Source organism: Netta rufina (assembly GCF_964035555.1).
Source record: "Netta rufina genome assembly, chromosome: 9".
Lineage (NCBI taxonomy): Eukaryota > Metazoa > Chordata > Aves > Anseriformes > Anatidae > Netta > Netta rufina.
Genome location: NC_140132.1, coordinates 4,086,249 through 4,112,791, shown reverse-complemented (window position 1 = coordinate 4,112,791; position 26,543 = coordinate 4,086,249). Strand labels below are relative to the sequence as shown.

Genomic DNA, 26,543 nt, shown 5'->3' with positions numbered 1-26,543 from the left:
ATGTTTTATCCCCCAAATCTCTTACTTGCTCCATCATCTCCTGGTCTCCCCAGTGCGCCTGCAGGACCAGATGGCCCAACTGACCCCACATCACCAGCAGGACCTGGAAATCCAGGATCTCCTTGTGGACCTACACAGAATTTTAAAAATGTGAATTGAACAATGTATGCAATTGACAGTTTATATCTAAATTAGACTGCAACTGAAATTATAATTCAGAAACTACATAAAAGTAAAATACAGTGACCTTTTTTTTTTTTTTTTTTTTGGCTTTATGAAACAGTTTTAAATGTGTGACAAATTTTAAGGTAGGAGGATTTGGTTGCTTTTCTATGCATTCCTGCCCATTTCACAGACACAGTTTTAAAACTTTGTCACTCAGTAGTAGTATCTTCATGGTATATATTTCAGAATACTGAGAGTAGTGTTTGCCCAAAATAAACACATGTAGGAATTAAAATAAATGCACATTGGATGCATATCTGACAGTGTTCACAGAAGGTCATTTCAGGATCATCCTACTTGAAGTTATCCAAATTTTTAAAAGTGTATCTTCAAAATTTCTATAGTAAATACATTTTTGTTATTATTGAGTGATAAAGAAAATTTAAATCAGATATAAAGGGTTTCATTAAACTGGAAAAGTGAAATATTGGAACTAATTCTGTTGTCAAACAGCTCTGCAAAAGGACATTTTCTCTTAAGAATGTAAGAGTATTTCAGTATCTACTCATGCAGCATGCACATGATTAACTTTAAATGTTACTTGAGATATTAAAATTAAGCATGGGCTTAAATCTTTTGCCACATGAGCTGGAAACCCTCAGAAGCCAATGGGAAACAATTTTAATTGATTTTTGATTAGGCTACTATCAGCATTTCCTGCACTAGAAATGCAATTTATGGGAAATTCTTTGTTAAAATGTTCCTACAATACAGTTCCCTAACTGTGAGATGCCAAAACAAATCCCTTAAAGGCAGCATGCTTGGCTGCTCCCCACTGCCTCCTGCTGTGTAAGAAGTAAGAACTTCCACACATTATCACCAATTAGATAATAAAGATACGGATAAGGGAGATAGGATATAAAACAAATGCCTGAGGTTTTGGTAGGAAGGCAGTGAGACCGACAGGTATTCTGTGGGAAAAGATGACAGAAAGTTGAGGGAGGAAGGAAGAGAGGGTACATATGTTCCCTTCGATAAATATACATGAAATAAACACCAAGAGGTGTTTATTGATGGTACCAACAGACACAGTTGCAGCTCTCAGGCACAGCCAGGCAAACAATGCTCAGAAATGTCTATTCTAAAGCATTAAAGTTATAGACTGAATTAATGAGTGATAATGCGATACTAAGGTAGAATTAATATATGATGATCAATCTTTTTTTGCAGGCAACCATGATTTACCTGTGCCTTTTTATATAAGGAATGTAAACTGAATGCTTCTAGGACCTCTAGGACCTCAGTACATGTTCAGATTAGGTAACGTCACAGCAAGATCAGCACTTTCCAAATACTTTGGTAGTTCTGGATGTACAACCACTGAACACATGCTTTGTCTGTTCAGAAAATCTAGAGGTAAGTTTGAGCAGATCATCTCACACTACCACAAATGTACTATTTAGCTCAAGAAATTTTAGATAAAAAGTGATTTATCTCCATCTGCCCAGATTAGATTTCTTCAGGGGAAAACAAAACAAAACAGCATGTTCAGGGAATAGAGGGGGAAATAATGGCTTATGAAATTCTGAAATCTTTCATTTTTTATGTTTGCAGTACTCAGTGAAACACTGACATAGAATGATAATAGCCTGGAACTTGAGTTAACACGGCTATTAAAAGCAGTGGACCTCAGTGATGAAATCCTGTCTGAATTAGCTTACCACAAACTTAAGAACCAGGATTTCATCCCTGCTGTGCAATGAGAGGTTTAATTGCTATCTAAAATCTGTGTGTTGTGGCAATTCTGAAATCAGGATTTCTAAATTACAATATGAAGTCTGATTGTTTTATTTACCATCCATTACCCAGCACAGGCTTATTTTTCAGAGCTGTTTCCTAAATATGCCTAGGTCCAATAACAAGGGATAGTCTGGACCTAGCTGTGACTGTGCATAAAGATCTTTCAAGTGAACATTTAATCTGAAACATGTATGTTTAATGTAGTTCCAGTAAGATCAGTGAGACACAAACTCAGAATGTGGCCACCAGAAGTATAATGTTTTAGTATCTTGTTCCTAATGATCACTTTCTAAAAACACCTTAGCAAAATAGGTCGTACACACTTCACACAGCAGAAAGAGTAGTTAAAATTAGCTTTAACCTTTCATGGGAAGCAATGGAGTTCCAACAGCTCCAGGAGGACCTGGGGGCCCTTTTTCTCCAGGATCCCCCTGTAAGAATCCAACAGTAGATTTCACTGATAGATACAAATATGCAATGCCTTAGCATGCAACTAAAAATTCCAAAATGATGGGGTATACAGGGATGTGACCTATTCATATCACCTGGGCAAGACTTAAAATAATGATCTTTCAGAATAACTGTGACTTAATAATGTAACTATATGTAAATATCTGTTTGGGTTTTCAGAACTTGCAACTGTTGCATCTGATTTCTTTCACGTATTTTAAAGCTGAGTCGATTACAGTAAAATCAGTACCAAATCAGTACCGGTACCAATGAGATGTCTCAAATTAGCAACCAAGTTGCAATTATTTGCCTTAGAATTCCATACAAGAATTTGGAAGTTACTTCTGCGATAACACATGAGGATTAAGAAAACAAATTTCAGTTTGACAGATATCAATGATAAGAGATACTCAAAATTCTTATAATAAATTGAAATCATCTGCGTTAGGGAAACATAAAAGTGCCTACTAATAGCAAGGAAAATCACTTTTGCTTGGAGGATTTCTAAATTAGCTTGGATTCTGATATTTAGAATTGCAAGTGAAGTGAACTTTAGGGAAGTCTTTTATGTGGCAAATTGTATTAGACTTTTTGCTTTGGTGTAGATTAGGAATCAACCCTGCTCTCTTCAGCAAATGGGAACAGAGGAAACAAGAATGTGAATCTGGGAACTGCATAGTTATGTAGCATTCCTCGGGTTGGAGTTCAGGGCCTTTTAGGACACAGACAAGGAGAACTGAGACTGCAAAACTGGATGCCTATCTTTACACTAGTAAAAACAAGGAGTACATGCCTCTTGATGGGGTTTCCCTTTTTAAAATTGATATTTCTATGACATTTAAACAGTACCGGAGCTGCCACTGATTGCTGGCCCCTTAATCTTTAGCTTTTGAATGGCCTTTTCCCTTTGACTGTATCTTGCTGAATGAAGTAACATAATTGTGTACTCTCTATTTTAATTAATAATGTAAACTTGTCTTCCCTAATGATTATAGGAGAGTCTTCTGTGTAGCAGGAAATAAAAAAATAAACCTAATATTTTTCCTCCTCTGATGAACTTAAATATTTTGAGATTTTAAAAATTAATGTAATGATGATAAAACTAAAAAAGATTTGTGGAATAGATGCATATGGCCCAAGTCTTTTATGATTTGTATGTTTAACACTAGCGTAAGATAAGAAAGAACTGAAGAATTTTCAAGCCAAGGTCGACAGTGTCTGGTCTTGGTGATTTTTGAAAAACAGAATATGACTGATCATCTCCCTTTTGCAGCCTTCAGAAAAGAATTCAAAGAATTTTTAATGTGAAATATCACTAGACTGGCATCTGGATCTTCTGGAATTGGATTAAGCATGCTTTTCAGAAGAATGTTCTTCTCTTTTACTCCTTAGCTCCCCAGACATGACACTGATACTTCTAGCCCCTAATAGAAAGCAGCATCCATTATAAAATGCCAGCGTCATCTATGTGAGCAAAAGCAATAAATGTTTAAACAAAGCCAGTGTGAAGGAGTGCAGTTTCTACTCTGGTAACCACCTTGAAAAAGCTATTTATGAGGGCAGGATGAATGCATGCAAAGAGACTTTGGTAAGTCATGCAAACAAGCCCATCTGACTCAAATTTTTCCACCTCCTTTGATGACAATTATTATACTAGTTCATGGGCCAAATCACCTACAGTAGCAGGCTACCTATGGTAAAGGAAGTATCCATACGACTCTTGGGAATGCAACTCAACAATGAATAACTTGCAGAGTACAACTCATGGATTAGATTTTCCATACTGGTACAGGTAAGGGTAACTATTGGCAAATGGAATTTACTAATCCTTATGGTATACAAAGTGGAATTTCCACCCTCCCACACACCAAGCACGAATGCTTACTTACACTGCTGGTTACTACCACTGTACTGAGTAAGCATGACTCTAATGAAAACAGTAAATCTTAAAAGCAATTATGACTGTAGAAAAGGCAAGGATCTGATAAACAGGTACATTTGGGAAGAATCATTAGCATTGATATAAGGGAGTGTCTGTGTGTGTGCGCATGCTTGTGTTTTGTGTTTTTGTTTTTTTTTTTTTACCTTTATGCCTGGATAGCCAGGTTGCCCAGGAAAACCAGCAGTTCCTGTTTCTCCCTGTAAAGGATCACATATGTACCATTTGGTAAATCTGTTGCAACATTAATATAATTAACTGTACAAAAGACAATGAGACAGTCATACAATGAGACTGTCACCTTATAATTGCATCCACAGTTGTTTTTTTCAGAGAAATTCACTGGGTTTGTATGAGAGATGACAAGTTACATAGAATCCTTTCCATAAAAATTAGTAATAAAAACAAGTATTTCTCCAGGTTATTTAGATAGTTGTCAGTGGATTCAATGTAGCTGGGGCACAGAACTACTTGGAATACATACCAGGAGACTTTAACAGACTGTTTAACACAACTGAAACTGGCTTGCTGCCTGGTGAATGATCCTCTTAAAATATTATTGCATGAGAAACAGCTGCTTATCAGTTCCTCCTGGCCTTTTATGATCTTTTATGATATACTTATCCATCCCCTTAGGTAGTCAGTGGTTTAAAAAAAGAAAAAACAGAGTAAAATGTAATTCTGCAGATAGAAGTCATCTGGAACATAACTCTACACACAAATACCTGTACATTAATGTGCTTTGTGAATAGCATGATCATTACCTTCATTAGATTTAGAAATGAACAGGGAAGAGGAAAAAGGGTGAGACATAGATCTATGTATGTACATCTGTTATTCTTTAATCCATGTTCTAAGTTCATAACTACTACTGGATTTTTTTGAGCCAGAAGTATTAAAAAAATGTGTATAACACAAAATCACAAAAAGAATGTGACCATGGCAAGTGTACCATGCTGCGTGCCTTTTCTATTGTGATATCTGCATGTCCCACTGCTTTCCCTTCTGCTTACAACTTCATATCCCATTAGCCAATTCCATACAAATTTCAAAGAGTGGCAGAAATTCAAAGACACAGTTCATACAACTTTTGTGGCAACAGGTAACACAAGGACATAAGGCTGTCAAGCTATCAAGTATGAGGAAATTCTATATCTGCACAAACCAATAGAAAATCAAACCTCACTGATGCTACTGTTCAGAGAGCTGCTTGTGCTTTGTCTTCTTACCTTTATTCCAGGAAAGCCTGCAGGTCCGTAAGAACCAGGACTACCCTGATAAAAGTAAATAGAATCCAAGATAAAATGGTAAAAACTTAATCAAAACTACACTTGTGCAGAATTGCTAAGCAGTTAATATTCCTCAGACAATTATTACCTGGGTTAATATTTCCCAGTAGCTAGCACTTGCAAAGTTTTTGCAAATAGTTTATGAGAGATGGTCATGAATTTGAACTATAGCTCAGAGTAAACCAGACAGGTCTTCATTTATTTTTATCGCATCGCAGTAAGTATAGTAATAGGTATGTTGCTCTATGTGAGTACTGTTAGGCAAATCAAGAACAAGCTGCTGTAAAAAACCTGCCATTGGCAGGTATAGAATACATTTAAAGCAGTGTGTTAGTATTGTGCTGTTCTAGAGAAGCTTTATGCAGCACTGAATATTTAAAGAAAAACCGCAGAGATTTGCTTTCTTTCCAAGGAAGGAAAGTCTCTATGAGCTTATGTTTAAGTGTGGAACAGGGTGACTCCCAGGACTCCTAAATATTCTATACAGAAATTATGACAAATTATTAGAAAAGAAAAGAAAAGAAAAGAAAAGAAAAGAAAAGAAAAGAAAAGAAAAGAAAAGAAAAGAAAAGAAAAGAAAAGAAAAGAAAAGAAAAGAAAGGAAAAATCTTGTTTGGAAATACATACTTAAACCAACAAATATTTTATGAATCGAATTATAGTGAATTTGCAAAATAATTTATTCTGGAACTTCCTTACCCGCAATCCGGGGAATCCAGCAATGCCTTTTTCACCCTTTTCTCCTCTCCCAAGTATACCCTGGAGCATTCAAAACACTCAGTTTAAACAAACCGCTTGGTTAAGCATAAAATTTTATGCTTAGGCATAAAATTTATTTTAAGTGCATGTTTATTTGTTTATGTATATATTAGATTAATGGATCTTGTTTTGCTTGCTAGGGTCAACCATTGGGACTTAGTTCATACAGTACTACCACAGTAGTGTCTTCATAGCTTCCGTTATTCAAGAACCCTGCATGATCTCTTCTCCAACCTTAAAGTGCTTTCAGCAGTTTGAATTTTTTGGGGCTGTGGGCACCTTTTGGGCACCATCACACAATTCCTCAATTCCTGCTTGTAACTAACAAGTGTACAATTACCAACAAGTACAGCTCTGTAGGTTGTACAATAGTAGAACAACCATATAAATCCCACATTTTTCAAAGTAAATCTTATATAAAAGGATGGGGTTTGTCTCCTTTTCCAGTGCTAAGTAACAGTAGTCTGGTTATGATGGAAAATGACTTCCTGAAAAAGTGCTAGACTTTGAACTCAGAAATGTGATGTTCAGACTTCTTGCTTCTTCTGTTCTGCCTACGAAGTTAAATAAGTGTGTAACATAAACTAGCTTCATTCTTTTGTTATCTTCTGTTATCTTCTATTTTTTTCTGAGATCTGGTAGTTTCCTGTCTGTGGATTTCTCCCCTCCAAATCTATCCTTTCTGTGACTGTTTCTGCTCAGCATTCAGGAACTCCTTAGTGGCATATCAGCATTTAAGCAAATTATACTGACAGAAAGAAAAGCAAAGCTAGAGGAGACTACAAACAGCAACTCTTTCTTCAGACAGGTGTCTCTGCTTTGTCTACGCTCAAGGACACCCAGAATCTGAAGGTAAAGTCTTTCCCTTACAAACTTAGGGAAAGAGACATATGCCCCATAAAGAACACAAACATATCTTCTCAATTTCTCTCCTTGAGAAAAAATAATATATTCTTCTGTTTTCTTCACAGTCCCAGTCACTTGTGTCAATAGTCCAACTGGAAACAACACTGACCTTTCACAGCCAGGCAACATCTGATAGGTAGGTATAAAACAGACTGGGAGAGGTTTTTGAAATGATTTTGAAAGGGTTTTGAAATATTTTTGCTTTCACACTGATATAGGTGGTGATTAAGTGCTGTCATTTCTTCTATGATCTCGTGCTTTAAAATATTAACTTAAAAATAACAGGCCTTCACCAGCATCATTGAAAAAAAAAAATTGCATTACTTACTTTGGGTCCACGTGGTCCTCGGTATCCTGTTATTCCGGGTAGTCCTTTTTGGCCCTGTGTATGCAGGAAAAGTTTTTGTATATGTTACTACAGAGGACATACTTATGTGTCATTTAACATTTTAAAGTCCTGTTCTGAATTACAACTATTAAAATGCTACTGGGCCTGTTCTCCTAGGTGTACCAGGCAGAAGGAAACAAGAAAAATAATTAGTTACTGATTTTTATTTGTTAACACATTATCAAACCAGCACAATGACTATGGACTGAGATAGATGTATCTTTTCAATTGCAGAGACATGCTAATTGGGACTTCGTTCCTACAGACATGTATGAGTAGTTCTTTTTTGTCTGTGGCTCTACTAGTTTGATGCAAGTTTTCACATATATAAATCTATGCCTTTGCACACAGCTCCAGTCTGAACGGGATATGTGGTGCATTACATGGTCACCATCACGTCATGTTGCACAATGTCCTAAGTCACACTCAGCAGTAACGTGGAGTTTATACAGATTCTTGTGCTTCTTTCCTTCTTTCTCATACAGCTCTACATAGCAGCCCTTTCCATAATGAAAGCCTAAGATCCAGTACATGAAATCTATCAGCTCCCTGAGTTGAGGCTGTGGGGCTGGCAATGTTGAAATTCACATTTTCATTTCTGTATTCCTGCAAATCAGACTTGAGAAACACAGAGACGACAACACGGGGGTCTCCAAAACGCAAGATTTGCAATTCCTTTTTTAACATGCATTCTAATGCTTTAAGGTATACAGTTGTAGCTACAGTAGGTGTATCACTGAAGAAATACAATAAAAGGATTTTGCATTAAAAATAAACAAAATCACCCTTATTTTCATATCAACAGAGCACCCTAGAAGGATTAAGGTTGACAGCTCAAAACATTACACTAGATAAATCTCAAAGAGAATATGCCAAAGATCTGAAAAATAAAAGCCTTACTGAAGAGCCACAAAAGAGATTCAATACTGAAGTAATAATCTTTGTTTGAAATGCAAAGATTTGCCTGAAATATGATTTACTAATGATGCGAAGTAATGAAAACCAAAGCAAGGGCAGTAGCTCCTTTTTTCATCAAGACAGGCTGTTTATGCCATCCTTACAAAAATTACATCACAGGATTGTACTTGCCAAGTTGATTACGGTTAAATGTGAAGACAATTAACACCTTTTCTCCTTTAAACAGCTGAGCTCCAGGAGGTCCAACTAACAATGGTGACCCAGGTGGTCCAGGAAGTCCAACATCGCCCTGTGGAAGTGAAAGGTATACAGAAAGATGTTCTGTTCCATGCAGCTTTCAGTGAGACTCAGCATGTTTTTCTGTTGTACTACAGCACTACACATTTTTGTACTTATGGAGCATATACTTGTACTAATGCCTATAGGTAGAGAAGGGTTTGTACTGAGATCTGTAAGCCTCTCCACAGTCTTCGCTGATAAGTATGGCTCACAATCTTAATAACCATTCTATTCTCATCACTCATTAAAGATAATGTTACAAGTAAGGAAATAAATGAGAACCCTGTACTCATGGCTCCTGCTCTGAGTCTGCTGTGGAGATGGTTACAGGATGGTTGTTTAATCTTGTGTGCACATACAGTCTGTCATGCTCCAGACCAACACCTTGTGCAAGTTAGAAACTTACACCAATTCTAAAAAGTGACTGGAAACATTCACAGAAGAAAAATCAAATATTCCACTTTGATTCTGTAAATCCTTGGTATGCTACCAGGGAGAGACTGGGAGAGGAAACATTGTGCTTGTTCTTTTCTTACACCCTTTCCCTGGCATCTGCTACTGAACACAGCAAGAGATTACATTCAGGAACTGACCTAGTACAGACACTATTACTGCAAAGGTATTACTGCGGTTCTTAGGGTATACTTCTAATTCTACAATAGTAATAACATATTTAATAGTATTTTTTTTCTTACCGGCTCCCCCTTTTGTCCATCTACTCCAATACCTGGATTTCCCTAGATGACAAAGAAAAAAAGAAGTGCATAGTTTGAAAGTAATTAGAAAACGTTGACATGATAATTTAATCAAGTAATTCTTCTGAAAAATTTGGTAACAAATAGCCATGAAGGACATTTCAAATATCTCTATTAATTAATCTATTGGTTCACTAAGAACTTCAGGAAAAGTCATTGCCTACCTGTTCACCTGGCAAACCAGGGTAACCTGGAATACCCTTTAAAAGAGAGTGAAGACAAGTTAATATGTCTGATTTAGAGAAAGAACTTTGCTTTGAAAATTACCTCTACTTGCCAGTATCACCTAGAGGCAGAATTTCCTCTTGGGATGTTCCTATCCCAAAGTGCAATTTACTTATCATAGTCACTGCTTTCAGGAGGGCTCAACTCTGGCTCCCCACTTTTCTGTTTCACAAGGGAAATATGGGAAATAAGGAGGGAACACTAGCAGCATTCCCCCATGACCACAGACTGCCAGGATGCTTCAGGTTAACACAGGCATGGAATGAAACAACATGTGCTATACTTCAAAACCAGTAAGGTACAGCAAACATCTCTCTTTTTATCAGCTGCCTCAAAAATTACCTCTAGGCTTTGATTCTCTCTAAGGCAAGTTCTAAAACATGTAAACAAGAATTTACACAAATCTGAAAATGCAAGGCTGTAAAACCACGGTGATCTTACAGGCAAGCCTGGTTGGCCTGGGTATCCAGGTGGGCCTGTTGTACCTCTTGACCCTCTAGGACCCTGAAAAAGATGGCAAAAGGCCTGTTGGTGAAAATACCAAGAGTTTACCATTTTCTTCACAAAACTAGTTTCTCCAAAATGCCTGCATCACTTGGACTAGTGGTGCTCCACCCAGGTATTCCTTGCTTGAAGGTGTACCATACCTGAAACCTCACTGTCACTAGGGCAGCTCAGCACCAGTTTCTGGATAATACTGTACAGGCACATGTCAATACAATGATATATTATTAATAGTTAAAAGAATACTGTGCTAGTAACTGTGCTACATATAGTATGGGGATTTGAAACAACTCATCAGTGCATACTTTGTTGACAAGCATAAGAAGAGGAACCAAAGTCAAACGAGTGAAAGTCTGTAAGAGCTCAACAATGAAGTTAAACTCTTCTTCTTACATGTTTTAATGGCAAAAAAATGTGGTCATGTGCTACATATTTCTTGGCAGACCCACCAGATACCACTGAAGAAGGTGTCACATTTCTACATCTCTCCTGTGAAGTCTTGAATTTCAAGGAAAAAACGTTTTGCAAACTGAATACATAAAGAGTGACAACTGCTTGATGCACAGTGATTGCCTGCACACAAACCACAATGCAGGTGGGTACAATGCAGCCACCATGAACTGGTTGTGGAGGCTGACAACAGGGGATCGATGTTTGTTAGACTTTATTCTGGAATTTTGCTATTTAAGGCAGGCAAGGAGAAACCCCGGTATTGCTTTATTTTATTAAGAAGGAAAATTTGAAAGATCTTCAAGGCAAAAAGCATGTATAGAATCCACCAACTGTACTTACAGGAATGCCAGGGGGTCCAGGATCACCCCTCTCTCCCTGTAATGACAATCATTTAGCAAAGGAAGTATCACAAGTGTTGACTTCAAATTGTTATCGGAGTTCTCTAAATTTTATAGTTTTTAAGATTTCAATCTATCTGTTCCAGTTGTATATTTGCTTTTAATTTGTGTTTGCAACAAGCTTCACAAACAATGTTCTCACACAATTAAATTTGCCATACATTTTTTCCTACAAGATATGTTTTTTTTCACAATCAGATACTTACTGGGGGTCCTTTTCCAAAATGTGATACAAACACTGAATTTCCTTTTTCTCCTTTTTGCCCTGGATTTCCCTATAATGAAGAGAAAAAAAATCTTTTATGTTAGGCTGTACTTTCCTGGTGTCCATATGTCACTAGGTAATCCACTAGAACCACCATAACTGTTTTAGCATGTTGCAGCTCTTTTGTCTTACAAGACCCTTAAATGTGAAGTTTTCTTCTGGAAAGCTGAGCAAAACAACTCCTCATAGATTCTGACTCCTGCTCTGAGTATCTCCTTAGCTCTTGGCTACTTCAATATTCTACAATTTTCACAGATTTTGCCTTTAGAATGAAGTATATCAACATTATATTTTCTTCCAGTGAGTCAGTGGCTTTAAGTATTACATACACTGCCTTCTCCAAAAGTCCATGCTGTGATTTAGAAGGATCTAGTGTGTTTCTGCATACAGTTAAAAAGCTGGGAGTATGGACTGTGTTACATGCACAATATTCAACATTTCCACGTATTAGCAAATATGTTTCACAGTCTACAAAAAAAAAATTATACACACAGACACACACACACACACACCTATAGGTCATATTTATTTTTAACAATAAAGTTCTTGTGGTTCTTGCTGTGAAGTCCTTTGTATAACTTGGCGTATCATAACACCCTCAAAACCTCAGTATGAGTTAGCAAGAGCAGATGACCACTTTTTCAAAATTTAACTGTAACGTTCAATTGACTGTTAACAGCATAATACGTATATATCTGAAGAACAAATATATTAAGACATTATTTCTGATATTTTCTCCTTTGAAATCCTGACATACCAGGTACAATTTAACTGAAGCCCATAACCACTTAACTATTGATTTCAATAAACTGGGTTACTGTTTTCCATGGAGTTTAACCACTTTAAAACTTTACTGGTTTCCTGATATTATCCACTGGCTGTTCAAATCCTGAAGTCAGAATGAAACAGGGAAAGTAGTTATCCCTAGAATGGTAGAATAAGAGTTACAGCTGCCTGCAGCTGGATATACCTACAGTAGATGGGATGATGTTTACAGGTCACACAACAGCTGCTAGGGAGCCCATTAAACATCTCAGAAGTTATGCTTGTCTTTCCTTATTTTACATGTCATCTCTTGTGTAATAAAAAATCTTAATTAGATTCAGTTTATTAACTGACTTAAGTAAGAACTTGCAAATAGAAATGAATCTATTTTTTTAATTTATTGGTAAAGTAAATGAAGTAAAGCTGAGGAATATGTACACAGTGCTATATAAAATTATACAAGATTATGTTATAAATAACAAGTAACATAACAATATTAGCTGTAATGTATAGTCAAGTTGGTACTTGGTGCAAGAAAATTGATTTAAAAACAGGCAATCCACACTGAGGTTGGAGTAGCATTCTTGCACTCAAGCAAATATGGTTACCATGTCTTGTTTTTCTGGATAGCCAAATTAATTTGCATTGGATTTTAGTGTGGATATCCAAGGCTACATGCCTGTTGTGTTTCCTTTTCTTTGTAGGTTGCAAATACTTTTCTAGGCCTAACAAAAAGCATGCTCCTGGAACTGGGAGGGTTTATGCTGCAGTTTGTCCCATGTCTCATTTTTCTTTTATGTCATTTGTCTAATTATTAAAGGCAAAACTCCATTTTGAAAGCCATAAGTAGGAAAACACAGGTAAATGTAATACAGCTGAAACCATTTTACCATTTGGAGTGTAACGGGTTACCTTGAGAGGTATAAAAAATGAGGTTATTAGCAGGTTTTTTATCAGATTGTGTGTTTGACAGTATTTACTACAGGTCCAACACTTGAACTGTGTGTTTTTTTTAATTGATAAAATTTGGTAATGTCTTCACACCCCCTCTCATTGTTTGCATATGTCTGAATCAGCATCTTATTTAACTCCTACTAAACACATTCAACTTTTCATGTAAATTGCACTGCTTTTTACTGTTTTATTTAGAAAGGGAAGCACTCAGACCAACTAAGGACATATTATTAATTACTGACAAGTAAAAATTGTTTCCACAAAAACTCAAAAACTGGTGACTACATCTGTTCAGCAAAACTTCTCTGGAGCTACAATAAGTTATATCCCTTACTGATATGAATCTGTGTTTTATCTTCATTAGAAAATCACTGCTAATCTATTTAAACAATTTTAAAATGCTTTCAATTTTAACAGGAAAAGTGAACAATACGAAAGTGACAATTTCAACTGAAATTATCTCCATGTATACAGATAAACAACGAGGCAAGATTAGGTGTGCACAGAGTGATCGTGAGTAGATATCTAAAAAGAGACACGTGAAACTGTAAGAGAATAATTTTGGAAGAGACCTACTAGTACATTTTTGTGATCTAACACTAAAAAATCTTAAAGTATTACAGGACTTGTTGAAACTTCCACTGATTGACTGCTAATTCATCTCAGGTGTGTTCCTACTATTAAGGCTTTCATGAAGTTTCAAGCAGTAATAAATGGTATGTTTTCAGGGTACTCCTTCTCAGTTTTGCTTCCATAAAATGGTACTAGCTTTGGTGTGGTTAAGTAACAGGGAAACAAAGTAGAATTTAACTCTCAAGCTAGACATATATACTTAAAGGCTATAGGAACTTATTTCACATTCAAGCTCAAACTTAATCCACCAAGGCATCAAGTATTCTTCATTCCTTTTAACCTTAGCAAGAATAGAAGGTGCCTGGAACTTCACTGTCAAGTGGAAAGCTAGTGCCATAGTGTAAAATCCTTTCATTTAAAGAGCTATTAGCTTGCAAAGGAAATGCAGACATGCAAGAATAACAGCCAATAGGAATGCCTTTAACATACACAAGGACCTCGAGGTCCAATGTATCCATTTTCGCCTGGAAATCCTGGATCACCTCTTGAGCCATTGCAGCCATCTACACCACGTTTGCCCCTGGGTCCTTCACTTCCTGGTAATCCCTGAAAGACAGTTTACTTTTTATTAGAGACATGCCATAATACACAGAAAATTAGTTTTTAAATTAACAAAACAATTCAGGAACAAATATCACAGAACTGAAACAGAGGACATCTCACAGTGCTCCCAGCTTCATCCTCTTTACACTAGAAATGTTTTCTAGTGATTTTGTGATCTCTCTCTATATACATGTTTTTCGTGTGATAAGAAGTGAAGAACATGTTGTTCTTTTTAACATGTTGTTCTTTGATGCATCACAAATATGACAGGGACAGCACTGGGTAGAGGGCCAGACTGAACTCCCATTTGAATCAATAACTAATGTGCTATTTTCTCAGGGAAAGCAGACTCCAGCTCTCTAACTATAACCTTTCCTGTGGCCGTAAAGAAAAGTCATCCTGTCTAGGAACACATGATGTAATTTTACTATTTCTAAAAGGCATACACAAAGGTCATCTGAAACAGACTCATGTTTTTTAATTGATAGGATAAAATGATGAAAAAGAAGATACAGCTTAACTCAAGCATAAAGTAATCACAGAGAATGACTATATTCCAGAACTGAGGAAGTAATTTTCCAACACAGCAAGACTTAACCAATGTAAAGATAAAGTTTAGTTCTACTTCAAGTTAGATAGTAGGCAATATAAGCAGTGAGTATTTTTGGTTCCGAAAAATAATCAGGTAAGTATCCTGGCCATTTGCCTGAAATGTTCTTGCCAATTTTACTTTCTTCTTATCTTTAAGGCACTTCAACCCAATTTGCAGACACTTTTTCCAATTAATGTTTTTCATCAAAAAGTTATACATTTCTTGGGAGTGCTAGATTTTGGCCCCATGAACTCTACATTGTACACTCTGGTAATAGTCCCATTGTCGAGTTTGGACAGCTGACAAGCAGATGCTAAGATACCCATTCAGTTTCTAGTTCTGTTTTCACTTTAAAAATATAGCATTTTAACTTTGTTTGATCCATATGAAACTAATAACAGCTTAAGAATTTAGTTATAATAAACATTTTTCAAAATACTACATCTAAGAGAGACTATTTTTCTTTTACCATACCCATTTCCATACTGAAAACCACATTCAGAAAAATGTATCATCAAATGCTTATATATGTAGGACTCACTTTACTACTTCAGTCTCTATTCAGGTAAAATGCAGTGATTGATTTTTTGATTTATTCATTTCCCTGCCAAAGGACTAGGGGGGAAAAAAAAAAAAAATGTTTGAACAGAAAACAATATACAATTTGAGATAACTTGCCAAGATTTCAGAGATGTAAATAATGCAGCACGCAGGCTATAGCATATTACAGAGCCTAAGAAAATAAACTCACTGTTTTTAATCCTACCACATGCGGGTAGACTTGGGTTAGTCTCTATCTTCACTGCCCCTCTCCCCCATGAAAATGATTTACTTCCCTCACTGAGATTTTGTGCAATTTGATATAAGTAGTAAACACAGTCAATGTTATCCTGGCTACTTAACATTTTTGCAACATATGTAATTCTGAGGTAGTACAATAAGAACGGATGGATATAAAACCAAACAATTTATTAAGTGTATTATTCTGTCAGAAGACTTGCTTTGACTTTATAGAAACCATGATTTTCTATAGCAATATTCATTCAATACGTACAGGAACACCATCTAGACCAGGAAATCCTGGGACTCCAGTTGGGCCCTAAAAACAGGTGACATAAAAAAAAACCAAAGTTGCTGAGGTCATTAACTCTTTAGAAGAACTAACTAACTAAATAAATAAATATTATATATTGAAAAACAATAAATGCTTGTTTGAAATATGAATCAAAGCCTTAATTATTATCAGAAATAAATATCCCACAAAAGGCTTAGTATCAGACTAGCCAATAGGTACTCATGTAACAGGACAAATGTCTATTTCTTATATTCATTTTTTCTCCAACAACTATAAATATACAAAGCAAAAGTTGACTATAACTTACAACATTATTCTGTACTTAATTTCATGACCTGCTCCTGTTTTGATAATACCTGTAGCACAATTTCTATTTACAGGGCTTATATCTCACCTATTAGACACTTGCCTTAGTGATTTTAATCATCCACTAAGATGTGAAATTAGACCATTAAAATTAATATAAAGTACAAAGAGCTAAGTACAGGGATTGCACAGCTATGAACGATACAGACCTGAACTGCAGTTTATACTCTGTAAATGGCAGTAAAATTATATTTAGTGTACGGTGCTTTTAAAACCACCTTGCTCCTCCCTCCATTCCTCCCTATTCCCCATTCCTATACATTCCTCCCACAGTCCTCTGAGGTTAAGGAGGATGACACGGTATATACTAATCAGAAACTTGATCTTTTTCATTTTTTTCTTCTGAGAATTCTAAATTCTCAATCCAAAGGGAAAAATAATCCCTGAAATACTTTTTCCAAAGAAAGCTGTAATTGATTTCAGTGAGAATTTTGGGTGAGCAAGAGGGTAGTTTGGCAAATGCTTTCTAATCATTCAGGTTCTGTTTTACTTGCTAGCATTTAACAATATATATTGTATACATCCAAAAGATATGTCTATGATGTTTCCTACCTTATCACCTTTTTCTCCAGCTGGCCCAGGCTGCCCATTCTCACCTCTCTGTCCTTTTTCCCCTGGCAGACCAGCTGGTCCTGTAGATCCCAAGGATCCAATTGGACCTTGAGCTCCCAGCTCACCAGGCTGACCCTGAAAAGAGTCCAAATAAGCCAGTGAATAATACTGTAAACCTCACAATAGGCAGCATTTTGGAGATGACTGTATGGATAAAACAAGGCTTACAATGTTATCATTCAAAACAGCTTACAGTACAGGCAGCAGATCTGTTCCATGCATTAGATGCTATAGGAACAGAAGTTTCAAATTTAACAATTTGGTCAACATGATAATTTCTTTTCATCTTCATCAGGTGTCCAGCACTACCTCTCCAAGATATCTGGGATAAATTGCAATTTCTCCTGGGTCTATCAGTGTAAATCCTTCTGCAAGAACAAGACTCTACTGAGCATCATATTTTTGCCAATAAGTGTTGGCTCATTTTAGACAAAAGGGCTTAGTAGACATTAGAACAAATCAAGAGAGTTCCCTCTCTCTTTCAAGCCACGTTATATATTCATTATCTTAAGTTTTTCTAGCTCACATATCTTTTATCATCACTCTCAGATTTTAATGCCTTATATAATAGGTGTGAAGTTTCCCATAGGAAAAAATGATAGTTATTAGCAAATGCATTTACAGAAAGAATAAATTTGAATAGATTGAGTTACAAATGTTTAGGAGGCTGCAGAATGTCACTTATTTATACACAGCTCTAAATTCAATATCTGCACCTGCAGTATCGTACAGATCATCTCTATGTGTTTCTATGAAGTTTTCCAAGGTAATCCATATTTTCAAGTAAAAACACTCCGCCTTACAAAACAACTGGATTTCTTAGTCTATAGCGTTGGTATGGAGTTGTTTTGGTTTTTGTTCTGTGCTACTTAACAACTATTAAATCACAGACTCAGTGCTAAGTAAAATAAGGTTTCTAGTCAAACATTTCACATATGAGCTGTCTGCACTTTCATCCTACAAAGCCTACATAATGCTCTTCGTTACTCATTTTTTCATCATAACGTTATTCATATTTTTCATTATATATCAACATAACAGTTTTGCTATAAGTTGTTTTAAGAGCGTTTTGCTTTATTTCAGAGTTAGTCCATCAGTTATACCACATCATTTAAAAAGAGAGCAAAATGGATCCCCATGCTTTCCAGAAAAAAAAAAAAAAAAAAAAAAAAGGCTATAAGGCTATGGCTTTAAGACCACTTGAGGGCAGTAAACGATGTTTCAGTACAATCTCCATTCACAGAAACGACAAACCATATATTCATTTCTATGAATGGATTTAGGAAGAACAAAAGGATAGAAATCAAAGGTGGCTGTAGACATGTATGTTAGCTCCAGGCATCAAATTACGTTGAAGTGATAGAACCAAATTCCATTCTGCTGAGTGTAGACTGAATCTGTCTGAACATAATATTTCTCACAAATTGCAAGCAGGGCCTTAAACCATCTTTTTTTTTCTCTAAACCTCAGGGCACTAAAACTATGAAAAATAATTTAGTCTAGAGGCTAGGAAAATAAGTCCTACAAGGATAGTGGAGGACTATCTGAAAGAGTATCCTCATACACCTTGTGTTCTGTTTGTCATTACTGGCACCCCTCACTTAAACCGTGACTTTGTTTCCAATGAAGTCACTTGCAAAAATTCCAGAGCAGAATCAGCATTTTGTCTTCAGCAACAGTTGTTATAATTTTTTGATAGCAGAATTTGAAGTATACAATATTATTGAAATTAAGAGCTACAAGTATTAAAATCTGCTGATTCTACATTTTTGTTAACAATGAATGGACATTAAGGACTCTGGGTATTATTTGAATATTTGCTTGTATGGGCAATTGCAGACAGTCTGTTGGCAGTGCCTTGCACATCCTCTGTTCTAAAACTGAATTTATTCATTGAAGTACCTTTTAAAGCAGCTATGACAGACTCTTAATACTTGATAAAAAAAGACTGGACAACCATTTTAATTATAGCACAATTCTGAGTATTAGAGCAAAAAAAAAAAAAAGGACAAGATATTTCTGGCTAATGTTCTGATGCCTTGGTCCTAACAATGCATTTTGCTGACAACATGTTTCTGCAGCAACTTTAATATTTTTAATTAATGTGTACACTCTGCAGCCAATAGTTGAGACATTTTTCAGATGATATATCCTTTTGGACAGTTGAAGAAACATGATTTTCAGAGTACTCAGAAAAAAGGTGAGAAACCTTATGATGGTAACTAACCCTCATAAGCAATAAACACTTCCAGGATATATGGTCCTTTAGGCTGACAAAATGCCTTCTCTAGTTGCTAAGCTATGAATTTAATTGACTCCATGGTTTATGTCTTCAGCAGGAGGTAGTGAAGTCATAAAACACAGTCACTGAATCCAGAATTCACAATAGGTTTGACAGCTGATACAACTTTAGCATGCCATGTGAAGCTGGTGGATTGTCTCTCTTTCTTTCAGCTCAAAGACTGATAATGACTGGGAGCTTTGTTAAGACCAAACTGATACCATGTCATAACATCTATTATCACATCTATTATTTGTGCCCATCCAATGTGACTACCACAGCATTACAGTCTCAGGACAGCTGTACAAATAAAGAGGATGAAGGTAGTCATGCTTATGTGGAAATGACAAATTAGCTCAGTTAAAATGGACAGAATATTATGTCTTCTCTGCCATCTGACGCAAATAAATTCATTTAGATCCTCACTGCCCTGTTAATTGTCTAGCTCAGGAACTGCCCATGTCAAGACTATGGTCTGTCATTTTAGCATGTCCTGGACTTGACCTGCAGTAAGAAACTGACTTTTGACAAAACAAGACTATATCTTTTAAAAATAAGTATGCTTCCTGTGACTAAGACTTGAAATATTTCACAATCATGCAGAAAAGCATTTAATACTGTGTAGAAAAAACAATCGCCAGGATTATTTGGAATTACTTTTTTTTGGTAGCCTGAGACACTGAAGAGCACCTGATTTTCAGATTGCCATGAGCACTATCTGCATGAAAATCAGACATTTTAGAGGCATCTTCACTGGAAAAGCAAACAACAGTTCAAGCTATCAGAGTGAATTCTACGTTTCACTTCTTGTTATCAATAAAGTTAAAAGAAGTCCAGTTATTGCCTTCAGTTAGAATATGTTACATGCTATGTGGATGAATCAATGATACGGGAAATGGATATACCTTCTATTCTCATAAACAAAAGCACAACTTCTCAGCAACTGCACAGAATCAGATTGTATGCAAATACTATAGTGCTCTTTTTCATTCTACACTAGACTCTGGCACGTAACCAGTCTTTTTCATTTTACCAGTGGCAGGATTGAGAAAGGGAGGGAAGTAAGAGTAGTCTGGAGGCAACAGAGAGTGTGCACAAAGGCATTTGCAGACAGATGTTTTCTTTTGTAATTTGCTTTGTGAGGTGGAAGTATCTGCTGCTACTCTAAGCTCCACTCTTGTCCTCTCCCCTTTTGGAAGAACAGGTCTTTTATACAGCCAAGCCACAGCTTCCAGTACTTGTAGGGGTGTCCATTCTGGGAAGTTTCCACTCCTCCACTGTAACTGTGTAGGACTGGGACCAAAACTTTTTCACTCAAAGTCAAGGCTTCAAAATCAACCTTCTAAATATTAACATTATCGAGATGAGATACAGATAGGAAAACACATGACTAAGTGACTTTAAATCCTCCCTCTTTTCATTATTAGAGTATTTTTTTCTTTGAGGATCAAACAAATATATGGGATGTACTTTATTGTCAATTTGTTCAGAAATAACAGATCACATAGCGCCTTTTAAGTATTAGGTAACTTCTTTTTATAGTCAGATTTTGAGCTGATTAAATGCAGTAGTAACCCTTCACGTTTGACTTGTCTCAGCATCTAGATTATGCTACAACCTACTAGGAAATTCTGTGCTCTTTTAGCATATTTTGTAATGATACAATATGCTAGAGAACATAGTACCTGATGATGCAGCTTAACCGTGATATTTTAGTGAATCACAACAAATCACAGTGAAGAGCTGAAAAAAACAAAACATAACAAAATTGTGAAAAGTGTTAACACTGAACCATGAAAAGAAGAGGTATCCAATAAACCAGCGGGTGTCACTATTGTGTCAAAGAAGTACTGAACCAGAACGATCTTGGCACAGACACTCCAAGAAAGACAAGGGTTGAAAGCAGAGAGCTGCAAATAGACTGTCTTGGACCACAAATGACTAACATCAGATTAGCTAATAAAATAAAATAAACTTTTGCTCTTATTCCATCTCTTGAAGTGTTCAAGTCCAGGTTGTCTGGGGCTTTGACCAATCTGATCTACTGGAAGATATCTCTGCCCATGGCAGGGGAGTTGGAATTAGATGGTCTTGAAGTCCCTTTTTACTCAAATCATTCTTTGATTTTGTGATCCATTTTATTGAAACAAGTCACTGATTGGTGATAGTTGGTTGATTCAAATCTATGAAGAAGAATGATTTTGTAGGGTTTTGTAATCCTTCAAATTCTGTTGCCCAATGTGGAAAAGGTTACCAGTCTGAAGCGACTAAGAAAAACACTATTAATAGTATGATGGGACAGGAGTACCAAAAGTATTAAGGAAAGAAAATATTCAAGGACAAAAGAAGAGATAACTTATTAAATTCAAAACTCTTGAAAAATTTGGAAACATATCTAATATGAAAATTGCTAATTTACAGATGCTGTTGTTGGACACTGTGTATGAAGAACAGTCTCAAAGAGACCTTACAGTGAGGAGAATGGAGTGATCCTGTTCTTACTTCACATTCTGGAAAGTAGATTCCATTCTCTATCAGTTTAAATCATAAAATTTCTAATTTCTGAAACCAGAGAACCACTTTCTGTTCTGCTCAGCTACCAAAAAAAAAAAAATAAAAATAAAAAAAAATCTGCTTCAGATATAGGTCTGGGGACCGCCTTTCTCTAGGTCTGTTGTTCTATGGTTCTCAGCTAATGTAAGTGAAATACAATAGAAGTGCTACAGAAATGTGTAACTTATGTCAGGAGTCTTATATTTTAAAGAAATTAAATTGTATTTTAGCTAACATACTGAGAAAAATGGTCAAGTACAAGGCAAAAAGTGGGATAGATATGGGTTTTTTCAAATGCTAGTATGCATCTCTGATAAAGGATTCAGCTAAGCACATGCATTTTGAGATCAAATATATGGATTTTGTGTATTTTACAAGCGCTGGATATTCCATGTGAACGACAGATTGCAATTCGTTTGTGTTATTAATGTTCAGTATTTCTACACCATAGTGGCAGGCAAAAAAAGTATCGTTTAATAACGCTTCTTAGGCACAAAAAATGACAATTTCCTGTTTCTCAGTTAGAAAACCTTTACACTGTGCTGTAAATTGGACTCAGTTAAGCCACTAGGAAGACATGATAACCCACAGGATCTATTAGAAAGATGTGACGAGAACAGCAATATCAGAAGACAGACCTACCACTGTGTTAAATTTCACCATTAGTATCCCACTGTCCAACTCATTTAGTATCCCTCACAAATGCTTACTCCTTACACCTCATATGCAAGACGTTCCTCTTATGTACCTCTTTGCTATGTTCTCTCCTCTCTAGTATAAAAATAGGCCACTCGCTTCATCTGCAAAAGAATGAACATTGGTCTTGCTGAGTTATACTTGTTATTCAATTTGCTCCAGGCATTTCACATGATCTCATAAAGCTTGATCAGGTTGGGTCATGAATAGACGCTTGCTTTCTAAATCTACTTAACTCTATATACAAAGCCAAAGGAATTGAATGGGATCAAACTCCGGGGTCGGCACAGGACAGGTTTACAATTGGTCAGTGCTAACTGCAAACATTTTTTTAATTATCTGTTAAATACTATTAGAGCAACCAGCACTTTTTAGGCCTCTGATTCAACACTTCAAAAATTATTAAGGGTATAACTTCCCATGTTAGAGAAAGAGGGGAAAATGGAGGAAAGATTTCACTATCTCTTTGACATATCATATGAAAGAATAAAGAGGAAGATAAACTAAACCAATGAATTTGCTGTTTGCCTCTAATTACGTTGATTGCTACTGCCTCCTTAAAGTCTCCAAGTCTACTGGGAGAGAAGCGGCAAAAGAAAGTCTCAATTGTTCGGGGCTGGCACCAAAAATCATGAAGAACACTTACTGAACATCCCCAGCTCTCTCAGCCTTTCTCCATAGGAGAGGTACTCCTCCTCTAAGGATAAGGATAAGTCTTAGACTACCATGTTCAACTGAAGAGAATAAAGAGAATGCCATACATCTGAATCCCCATGGCAAAAGAATTCAAAAATACACAACAGGGGAAAAAAAGTTGGCGTGGGCTACATATACCAATGTAATTCAATTACATACACTGTTGCAGCCCACTCAGATGCTGCCTTTCTCTTTCAGTCTTTGCAAAAGCCCCCCGTATTGCAGTTGCTTGAACATAGCTGGTTGCTCTAAGTCTGGCTTTCCAGCTGGTCTGGATGACATTACTGTCCCACTGCCTTTTGCCCAGCAAGTACATGAATCTTCTAGTCTTTTTGTGCTTTCAGCACGTGTTTGCTGAGGGGACTAGCTCATCCTTATTTTTGACATCTAGCCTATTCTAAATAGCAAAAAAGGGAAAAAAAATGAAGCACTAAGCAACAAAATGTACACTGTTACTCATATCTCCACTCCTTTACAAAGAAGGTTTATTAAATAAACTGCACACTTCTGAAATTTTAGGCTTTGATACTGTACAATTCCAGTCTTTCAATGTCCATCTATCTTGCACTTTGAAGACCAAATTGAGGAAGATGTAAACCTCTGATGAACCAGCCTGGGAGCAGAATTCAGACTGGAAAGTAGACGAAGCATGATGTTTTGCATTCTAGGAAGCTAACAACAAGATAAGTAAGGGTTTTGTTTTTTAATAAGTAGTCTCCACAAAAGCTAGGAAAGCAAAATTAGTGTGTCAGAGTGTAAAGGCAGAACACAGCAGAGAATCAACAGGATTGCAGGCTTAAAAAAAGATTAAGTAATACTATATAGAATAATTCAACACCATACATTAGAAAATGTTTGCAACAATCTATCTGAATGATGTTTATTTAAACTGTATTTCATACAATGGCTGTTAAGAACTTTAACTCCTTATCTATTGATGACCAGTAATAATTGCATGGCATATAAATTCCTGTTGCATTGGAGAGATTGTACTTGTCAGTGTGCATATATGTTTCAGAGCTGTTTCAGAGAAGGGCAAATTCTCAATTTACATTAGTATATGGTAATTGAATTTATTTTGAAATGTTTATTTTTATACTATGCTTCTGTTAGGCACTTAGGTCTAGACCTTGTAAGTATTTAGAAAACTAATTGCAAATCCATGAGTCATGGTTTGGTTTACCCTTGGTGGGGACAACAGCTGAAGAAAGAGCCTTACTGACTGCAGTGAATATTGATTACTGACTGATTACAGGCATGTAATTCAGAACTTCCAGACTACTGAGAGAACCAGATTCAAGGGGAAATTTCATTATCCTTTCTTTTTCCTCTTGTTTCACAGTTAGTTGTTTTTAAATGGTACTTCAGATCATATTTTTGGTATCCAAATCAGTCTACTCTGTAGCACTGTGAGACACTGCAATGCTGCTAGTCAAAATATTCTTCCTGGGATGCCAATTTGTTAACAGTGTTACAGAGATAGACACATCCTAGGCCCCTATTATGAAAACCCTACAGCATGGGGGAATCTTGTATAGACATAATCCTGGAGGATTAGGATAGGATCCAAGGACACCAGGGCAGTGATCATGACACAGCAAAGCATGCCGATGACTGCAGAAGCAGAGGAAGGGAAAGGTGTGCCTTGCTTTTGTGGCCACTCAGGTTGTACAGAAACAAACGGGGCATGCAGCTCTTCCAAAAACTGATCCACTATGCCCCAAACTTTATGTTTTAAGCCCAAAACATTAACATTAGTGCTTTGAAAGAAAATTGTTTCAATCACTGACAACTTTTCAGTTGCTTAGTCATCAGGGAACAAGAAACACCTAAGTTCCCACGAAACTAGTAAATGGCATAGACATTCTCTTTTAAACAACTTCTTAGGAGAAAACAAGCATAGATTTCTAAACTTAATATATTATATGATTAGGCTTTGTCTAACTTCCAAATTGATCTCAAAGAATACTTACCAAAAAAAATGGCACCAGGATTATTAGAAACATAATTTACAAGCAAACCTGTTCACAATCTTAACTTCCTTCAATGTTAGGTGTACTTCATAGCAGCAACAGAATTATGCGAGCTTGCCGTATTCAGACTTGTTTATGCTCACAAGCCATACTGATTTTAAAGAATAGCAATGTGCACAAAATGAACAGTATTTGCAACAGCAATTATCAGTAGTTCTGCTTATCACTTACTCTTGATCCTTTTTCTGGAAAGCACCGACAAACTGAACAATCCTGTCCCCCACATGGGTCAATATATGCGTATCCTCCCTAAAAATTGACAGGTTATGAATTTAATAACACACAATAGACAGCACACAGCTTATCATATGGCATGGCACTATTATTATTATTATTATTATTATTATTAAATTATTGGTTGTTTCTGAAAGAGTATAATAGGAAGAAATTGCTGTTAAAGCAAACTTATCCAGTATTGAAGAACTGAACAAAAAATGTGAATTCTCTGTTAAAATGTTATCAAAATTAGTAATATATTATTTATTCCTATTTGATTAAGATATGCACTAAATTTTTTGATTTGTACACATACTGGTCAATTAGATGATTTTTAAGGCAAAACATTTGGATACTTTTGCATATCCACAGGGCAATTCCCTGCTGAGGAAGGAACTTGCATAGCACCAAATGTCAGAATACAGCGTAGATTTTCAACTTGATGCAGAAAAGCAAAGATGGTTTTGATTTTGCAAGAAATTCAGTATTTTAGGGGAATGATGCCCACACTTTCAAGCTGGTGAGGTCTCAAGACATGCTCTTCCAGCACAGCTGGGGTGTGTCCAGACTGCTTAGCTGAGGACCATAGCAAACACAGCACTGACACAACTTGCCTGTTTGTGGTATGGACTGTCACCACAAAACACTGCTAGAAAAGCAGTGTTTTGCCTCAAAAGGTGTTCTTGTATGCCAAGCTTCTCCTACATTTTAGAAGTCACTGGGCAAAGTCAGGGCCTCTGAGGGACCTTGGTACCAGAAGCATGTGATCCACATCTCATCATATCTAACACTTCATAAAGAGTTTCTAACTCTTCACTTATAAACTCGCTTATGTGGTTGGAATGTCCATTCGGTCACAAATTTTCACTAAAATTAAGTGTGTAAATGATCAGAGTGGCTCTGAATGGGATGACAAGAACTTAAAAGATTTAAAAGCAGTTTAGGTAAACAAGTAAACAGTGATAACATTAAAATATTTGCTTAGTATGGATTTCATTTATATCAAGGTCAAAATGTTTTGTTATTCATTTTAAT

General features: G+C 36.2%; 1 protein-coding gene across 1 annotated transcript in view; it reads right to left on the bottom strand.

The window, feature by feature from the left end:
• Positions 1-26,543, bottom strand: part of COL4A4 (collagen type IV alpha 4 chain) — a gene marked incomplete at both ends in the record, with an annotated part of 64,450 nt that overhangs the window by 34,451 nt on the left and 3,456 nt on the right. The window contains 16 exons of the mRNA XM_084292227.1: positions 26-130; positions 2,327-2,396; positions 4,501-4,554; positions 5,584-5,628; positions 6,343-6,402; positions 7,637-7,690; positions 8,823-8,903; positions 9,589-9,630; positions 9,813-9,848; positions 10,315-10,377; positions 11,170-11,205; positions 11,435-11,503; positions 14,275-14,391; positions 16,035-16,079; positions 16,974-17,108; positions 25,464-25,541. Of these exons, the coding sequence (XP_084148353.1) occupies positions 26-130; positions 2,327-2,396; positions 4,501-4,554; positions 5,584-5,628; positions 6,343-6,402; positions 7,637-7,690; positions 8,823-8,903; positions 9,589-9,630; positions 9,813-9,848; positions 10,315-10,377; positions 11,170-11,205; positions 11,435-11,503; positions 14,275-14,391; positions 16,035-16,079; positions 16,974-17,108; positions 25,464-25,541 (1,090 nt within the window). The remainder of the gene's footprint in view (positions 1-25; positions 131-2,326; positions 2,397-4,500; positions 4,555-5,583; positions 5,629-6,342; positions 6,403-7,636; positions 7,691-8,822; positions 8,904-9,588; positions 9,631-9,812; positions 9,849-10,314; positions 10,378-11,169; positions 11,206-11,434; positions 11,504-14,274; positions 14,392-16,034; positions 16,080-16,973; positions 17,109-25,463; positions 25,542-26,543) is intronic.